This window comes from Solanum lycopersicum, chromosome 4 (genome assembly GCF_036512215.1).
Source record: "Solanum lycopersicum chromosome 4, SLM_r2.1".
Lineage (NCBI taxonomy): Eukaryota > Viridiplantae > Streptophyta > Magnoliopsida > Solanales > Solanaceae > Solanum > Solanum lycopersicum.
The window spans coordinates 32,441,042-32,448,800 of NC_090803.1; the positions used below are offsets into that span (position 1 = coordinate 32,441,042).

Here is a 7,759-nt window from a genome sequence, read left to right on the forward strand (position 1 = left end):
ACGAGATGAGTCTCTATGAGACATTATTGTGGACCGTAATGTTATATGTTTTATAGCTTATGAACCTAATATGATAAGTTGCTAATGTAGTAGTATATGGAAGGAAGTATGTAACTCAAAATTTATGTAAAACCACCATAACTCGCATTAATAGTTTGTTATATTGTGGTATGTATGATGGACATTATAGAATAGATCTATTGTATGCGCAACTAATGTTTATTAAATGTTAATGTTATATGGTCTTTGAGCCAAGTGGGAGAATGTAAGAATTATTATTTTTTATTATTAATTATTTCTTACTTATGGCCCAAATTTACTTATAATCCAAGTAATACCATAATTAGATTTAATAAGGAATATATCTCGTCCGTACATTGGTTACTTGATGGACGTACCATATTAAATCATAACCTCCATAAATTGGTCCTCCCTCCACACATTAGGGTTAACCACATATTCTCTATAATAATTTCATCGTTAACGCTTTGTGATAACATAAAGTTGGGGCAAGGAGGTAAAAATCAATTTACAACTAACGCTTCCGCTTTTCTCTATGATAATATCTTCCTCAACAGGTATGTGCCCTTAACGATCTTTATGTAAGATTATCGTATTTAAAATGATGATATTATATTATAAAGTATTTAATTTTACAAGAATGGTTTTGTCTACTTAAAAATAGCTTTAATAATAGATTTTCATTAAAGAAGCAAAAGAGACACCTGAAACATAGTGACTACTTGAATTGGTAGGGTGCAATATCGGGTCGAATAAAATTTGAAAATATGCCCAAAACCTTTGTTGCCCCGACAAAAATAACACTTGTTTTCTTATTTCCCAAGCTTCGGTTAATTTAAAAGATGATACATATGATATCAGCTCTCCGGTGAAAATCGCAAACTCTGTTGCTTTAGTTTTTGTGATCAAGAGTGCGTTTTCAGTCTCTAATGGCATCTAACGCAACAATAGATGTTCCTTCAAAGGGTGGGTTTAGCTTTGATTTGTGCAGAAGGAATGAGATGCTACTGAAAAAAGGACTTCGGTCTCCTTCTTTCCTTAAGACTGGTACTACCATTGTTGGCTTAATTTTTCAGGTACACCAGAAGTTCCCTTGTCTTTTTATTTTCTTTTTCAAATTTTGGGTCTTAACTGCGTTTGTCATATCACTGGACACCGTTGAGCTAAATCCTTATACATTTTGAATGTTTTTTTGGATGAGATAAAACAAGCATTGAAAACAAACGGTAGGTGATCTCTTGCATTATATCTAAACTCCGTTGGACAAAGTTATTTGGTATCTATAGTGGTGGGGGAATGCTCCACGTACAGGCAAACTGCTCCAAACCTTAAATGCAGGACTGAAGAAAAGGAAATCAGCCTAGTATTATAGGCACAGGGCTTTAGCATTTGCCTGCTGTATTTCATCGAGATGCAAATTTTTTTTAATTATTTTTTTATTTAAGGGAGAAAAAGACATTTGGTTTTGGTCATTTTCTTTGCAGTACAACATGGAGATCTCTTCATTTAGTTGGGAAAGCTATCATTTCAGGCCTAAGGCATTTGAGTGGAGTGGTTACTGACTCTGTAACTAGTTGTTTGCTTTTATTTGTTTGGACTAGATCTCTATGGTTTTGCAGATTACAGGAGAGACTTATCTCATTGCTTTTGAAGTTTCTTAAGATGGAAATCTTCATATGCATTAGATTGTATGTGCTGAAATAGATTTCATAGGTTGTATCTATCGAAATGTTTGTCTGTTGGAAGCATATGTTAGATGGACTTTTTTTTGAGGATTCTGTGCAAGAAAAACAGCTTTGCCTTACCGTCAAAAGCTTGTCTTTTTTGGAGATCCTTTGACAATTTGGAGTAAAAAGAGAGTTTTATTTTAGGCATCGGGAGTTTAGCGTGCTAATCGTTCTAAAGGATTCAAAATGCTTGCTACTACTGAAGGTATCGTCTTTCATTAATACCTACACCCTTGTTTTGAGGGACACGAAGAAGAGAAGAGATGAAGTAATAAAGTTGCTTAGCACAAGAAAATATTGGATTTGTGACTTAGGATTTCTTCCCGTCTTTTCTTCCCCTTCTCTTAATTCATTTTGCTTGGAAGTATGGAGTTCATAATTCCCTACTGAGTTTGATATATAAATATGAGAGAACTCTGCCTATATTTCCCTTGGAGTCCTTTGAAGGGAATGTTTGACAAACTCTACCAACTTATTTGTGGGATGAATTGATCCATGATTTTGAAACTAGGATTTTGTTTTTGCAACGGAATAGAACCATGAATTTGACCATTCATTATTATTGATCTTCCCAACCTTCATTAGCAGGTTTATGTATATCCATTCCAAGACAGTTAACCTATATCAGTTGATAAAAAGTACAATTTAGGATGTGCTCGGTATGGAAAAAGATGTTTTTCAATTTTCTCATGTTCAGTTGGTCAAATTTTTTGGAGAACATTTTTAATAGGAAAACAAGAATCTTAAAAGATGAGGAGAATAACTTCCCTAGTAGAAGTAGGGATAACAAGTTCTATAAGTGGCATTCCTCATTGATTTTGTCCTCCCCACTTCCAATTCACCTCATCTTCAAGCCCACCCTCATAGATATTTTCAACCTAATTAATTGCAAAGAGAATCACAATATATGAAAAGTGATGCTTGGTGGTCGAGAGGACTTCTTCTTTGGAAGGTAGATCCTCAGCTTATACAATTGCCAACATAGAAGATAAAATAGAGAAATAAGTTTGTTCTTTTGGTCAAAAACAAAAAAGTAAGGAAAATTTTTCTTTTTTCATCAAAGGCTGGAGGTGGAGGTTGCTGTAGATTTTTAAAAAATTGGGCCATACTAATAATAAGAGCTAAATATAGTCCAGATAACAAGTGGATAACAAGGAAGTAAATTCTTTTTTGATAAAGGTAACATCAACAAGGAAGTAAATTCACCTTATGCAGATCCATAAGAACAGTTTGGCTCACACCACAATCAGTGTATTTAATGGCTGCAATACATCTTTTTGGAGGGACAAATGGCTTGCCAACTATTGTCTAAAGGATCTCTTTCCAAACGTTTATTCCCTGAATCTACTGCAAGAGAAAACAGTAGATAGAGCATTAATAGAGTTGTGTGCATTCAGAAGAAATCTGAATGATTGGGAAGTGGATACATTAGTTGAGTTGTATAGAACACAGGAGGAATTCAAACGTATACAGGAGAGATATGATAGAGTTTGGTGGCAGGTACACGGTAGCGGAAGTTTTAGAGTTTTGCTCAAGCTTCTTAGCAGAGACATGCAGCAAGTGGCCAATGGGCCTTGGGAGAACATCTGTAAAGTTAAAACACCCTACAAGGTAGCATTTTTAGTTGGTTTGGTTGTTAGCCATGTAAGTGGTGCTGACTCATGTATACCTTAGAAAGAGAAAAATCAACCTTTGCTCAAAGTGCTACATGTGTGATGAAGAAGCTGAGACAGTCCGCTCTTTTATTTCTAAACTGTAGGATCTCGGACATGCTATAGAAGATCTTCATTAGTCTTAGAGGTATTGTTTGGACAATGCCAATGAAGATCACAGTGGTCTTGCTCAGCTGGGAAGAAGCATGTGTAGGATTGCCAGACATAGATAGATGGTGGATTGTCCCAACTTGCATTTTATGGACAATCTAGAAAGAGAGAAATTTCAGATGTTTAGAAGACGCTAGCAGTTCAGTTCAGAGGATTAAGTTAAATTGCTTTGCACTTTTCTGTTTTCGTTCTAACCAGAAATACATAAAAGATATTGTTTCAACTATTGACACCATAGTTTTTGATAATGTTTCCAGAGCAGTTTTCTTCTTTTTCACGTTAACTATGATTTCAGCACAACCTAAGTGCTATTTTGGTAAAATATATACAAAATGTTGCCCTCTCAAAAAAAAAAAGAAAAAAAAAAGAAACAACTCTGATATGGGGTTTGTTGTTAATATCTGGCCATGGCATAGAGTCGAGCATGTTTGTAGCTAATGTCTGTAACTTTCTTCTACTGGTCACCATAAACTTTGTTTTTTATTTATGTTATCCCAACTGGAATGAGTAGCTAGACAAAAAATACGATGAAACTCGTTTCATCAATACGATAGATATACTTGCAAAGACCTCCTAAATTCCTTGTCAAGGGTTGAGTTTAGTATGAATTTGCGGCAGAAGAACCTCCCCTCCATGCTAAACTTCAAGAAAAGAAAGGGTTGGACTGTCCTCCAATTTTAGAGCTTACCTCTCATCAAGAGAAGTGTGCTTTTAAAGATTATGAGGTAAGAAAAGAAGGGTGTGGTTTGACTTCTCAGCCATAGGAACAAGAATCCTCCAAAAGTAGTCACATCACTTTGAAATTTCAACCACAACAAAGCCACCACCCTCATTCTTTACTGATAGAAGTATTAGCTATTAGCTTGAGGCTATTTCCATGAAGAAATTAAGAACCATAGAGAAATAGCTAAGTGAGTGTTAGCAGAAAGTGAGTTGGAGGAGGTTGTTAGAAGTTAGTTATAACAGAATTAGTTAGCACAAGTTAGTGACAACAGAATTAGTTAGCACATTTTTTCTACTGATGTACACTCCTATATATAGAAGTCATCTCGTTCATTGTAAAGTATCAATTCAGTATTAAGAAATAAATTCTTCTCTTCCAAATCTAAAACCTTCCTGCCTGCACAATCATCCATGGAAGTATAACTTCCATGGATCTTACTACATAGTTACAAACTTGTAACATATACATAGCTAACTGCATTGCTGAGTGCTACTTGTCAAAATATCTTTTCCACTCTTACATGGTGTTCCTTCTTTTTCTCCTCTTCACAGTATTTTAGATTCACCTGCATCTTCCTTTTCTTTTTTCTTTTTAGTTTAAGGGTGACGTAGCTTTAATGAATGTCTGTGATTGATTATCTATGGGATGTTGCACAAGGGATCAGCAGACTCAGGAAGATTTGTTTAATGTACATCTTTAAATCTTTTGTGAGGAAAATGTGGCCCTTAAGAGTATCCATGATTGGTGCATGTTTTACCAGCAGACTTTGCAAGTGATTCTTATGTAACCGCTTAAGAATATCTCTTGTATTCCAGGATGGCGTCATTCTTGGAGCAGACACACGAGCCACTGAAGGACCGATTGTTGCTGATAAGAACTGTGAGAAGATTCATTACATGGCCCATAACATATATTGCTGTGGAGCAGGAACAGCTGCTGATACTGAGGCAGTAACTGGTAATTTGAGTTTGATATTCATGTAATTCCGTTATCAATAATGACATCTCTTTCAAGTTTCAAATCCTACTCTGTCTCTCTCACACTTTAAGTACCAACTGCTATTTTGCAGACATGGTCAGTTCCCAACTGAAGCTTCACAGGTATCACACTGGTCATGAATCCAGGGTTGTGACAGCTCTCACTCTTTTGAAGTCTCATCTTTTCAGGTGAAACATATATTTTAATGTTGAATAACATCTTTCCGTGCAATTAAATTGCTAACACAGAGGCTTAACTATTGCTCTCTTAACCAGCTACCAGGGGCACGTCTCAGCTGCTTTGGTCCTTGGTGGGGTTGATGTCTCAGGGCCACATCTGCATACTGTGAGTGGTCTTGTGTTTGATTCACCTTAATATATTCTTATTTTTTCCATTGTTAAAATCCTGAAAATTGCTGGTTAATGGCCTCTTCTCAGATTTATCCACATGGATCAACTGATACTCTGCCATATGCTACAATGGGCTCTGGTTCCCTTGCAGCTATGGCTATCTTTGAATCAAAATACCGGGAAGGGTTGAGTGTAAGTTCATTTTTTGCAGCTATGTTTAGTCCATTGAATCTGGCCTCTATTTTACATTGTAAATTATCGAAAGGTTGAGATGGAATTTTGGTGCAGAAAAATGAAGGGATAAAGCTAGTAGCGGAGGCCATATTGTCTGGGGTGTTCAATGATCTTGGTAGTGGAAGCAATGTTGATATCTGTGTGATAACAAAGGTGTAAGCTCCTGTTAGCAATCAATGACAATTTTTTCATCTTGTTATACATGTATCCATGTTCTCTATTTTACTAATATTTCAACTCCTATACTGATTTTTTAGGGTCACACGGAGTACTTAAGGAATCATATGTCGCCTTATCCCCGGACCGACCCACAGAAGGGTTACTCGTTCCCTAAAAAGACTGGTTAGTATTGTCATACCCAATATTAAAAATGAGGAATACCTTGTTAAAATATATAAGTTAGTGTCTGAAAAATGCGCCTGGACTTTACTAATGTGGTCGGTTGAATTGTGGTTACAGAAGTTATTCTTACAAAGATTATACCATTGAGAGAGATGGTAGAGGTGATTGAAGGTGGAGATGCTATGGAAGAATGAGTTCCAGGAGTGGTGCATGATGAAACAATTTCCAGAGTATCAAGTGTTTGTAATTTTCAAAGTGACGTGCTGGTTATTAGATATAGATTTCAAACAAATTGTTGCCGGAGAATGAAATATCCGCTTGGGCTAAATGAAGGATTTTGTAGTTTGTTTGTGTTGCCCTGCTGCTTTCAATAGTTTTTAAAGCTTTTTTGGGTTGTTCCGCAGAGATGTTTGCCAAGTAAAGAATATATCAGTCCTAAATTTGCCGAAAGGAATCCATGAAAAAATTTATTATCTCTGCCATAGTTGTGTGAGGATTTTTTTAATTGATAAAAATACATATTGCATTATCACTGCTTTTCTCTTCTCACTTCTCCACCTTTCATTTACAGAGTTTGGAGCCGGAATTTACTTCTTTCCTTCAAATTGTATAAACGGTCACTCAGTTTTTAATTTAACCAAAAGGGAAACTTTGCTCCCTGTGAGGCGAGATGTGTTTCTGAATTAACTGACGTTAACAGCGTAAAATACATAGTTATGTCGCTTTTTTTTTCATAATTCCTGCTGGTCAAGCAGCGCGTTTGTCAAAAAAAAAAAAAACATATGTAGCTTCTTGCTAAGCGAGTCACACTTTTTAATAATTTTTTTTTTATAATTACATCTCGCTGCCTGGTCGGCAAGCTTGTAAAAAAAAAAATTCCCAACTTCTCTTTATTTTGAAGTTATGCTGTGTGGGTACATTGCATTCCGAAAAGATCACACCAAAAACTCTCAGTCAACTATGTCATAATAACATGACGAAAGGCCTTCTTCCACTTAGGGCGTGTTTGATACCGAAGAAACTAGTTTTCTTGGAAAACAAATGTATTTTTAACATATTTTCTCATATTTGGTTAATGAATGGAAAATATTTTTTTGTAAAATACTTTTCAAAAAATATCCTTTAATTTTTGCTTGAGATTAAGAAGTACTTTTCAGGAAAATAATCTTTTATCCGAAAATTAACCCCCATGATTGATCTTGGACTCGATCCTGACACCTAAATTAGAATAAGACCCCGATGACCGTTCCAAAATCCGACCTTGAAATCTGATCCAAGACTTTGACCCAGGAAATTTTTTCTCAAAAATAATTTCATTTTTATTTTTTTTAAAAAGAGAGGAACTTTCGTATATATAGCCACTCAAAAATAGCCTAATTACGTCTCATAGCTATAGTTTGCTAATTATGATTTGCAGCTACATATTATAGGGAGGAGAGTGGCGAGCGAGCATGGGAGAGGGAGGAGAGAGGCGAGAGAGAGAGGGGGAGAGAGGTGAATTGATATGTTGTTATTTGTAGTTTTGATTATTTGACAAACTTGGGGACCTTGTAAAGGTAC

General features: G+C 35.7%; 1 protein-coding gene across 2 annotated transcripts; it reads left to right on the forward strand.

Moving 5' to 3' along the window:
• Positions 1-737: 737 nt before the first annotated feature.
• LOC101251571 (proteasome subunit beta type-7-A) lies at positions 738-6,670 on the forward strand. Of its 2 annotated transcripts, none has more exons than XM_004237184.5 (8): positions 738-1,097; positions 5,111-5,252; positions 5,365-5,461; positions 5,549-5,618; positions 5,711-5,815; positions 5,912-6,010; positions 6,115-6,199; positions 6,317-6,670. In XM_004237184.5, exons 1-8 carry the CDS (start codon positions 951-953, stop codon positions 6,391-6,393), a joined length of 822 nt encoding a protein of 273 aa, XP_004237232.1. In that variant the 5' UTR covers positions 738-950; the 3' UTR covers positions 6,394-6,670. The 2 variants fall into 2 exon arrangements, with proteins under 2 accessions (XP_004237232.1, XP_019069075.1); XM_019213530.3 differs by lacking the exon at positions 738-1,097 and adding an exon at positions 4,688-4,818.
• The last annotated feature ends 1,089 nt before the right edge of the window (positions 6,671-7,759 follow it).

Excerpts from the sequence above, each read along its gene's own strand:
- LOC101251571 (XM_004237184.5), top strand. The coding sequence starts at position 951 with ATGGCATCTAACGCAACAATAGATGTTCCTTCAAAGGGTGGGTTTAGC. Across the intron at positions 5,462-5,548 it reads TTGAAGTCTCATCTTTTCAG|CTACCAGGGGCACGTCTCAG; the intron begins GTGAAACATATA and ends TCTCTTAACCAG. Across the intron at positions 6,200-6,316 it reads CTCGTTCCCTAAAAAGACTG|AAGTTATTCTTACAAAGATT; the intron begins GTTAGTATTGTC and ends TTGTGGTTACAG.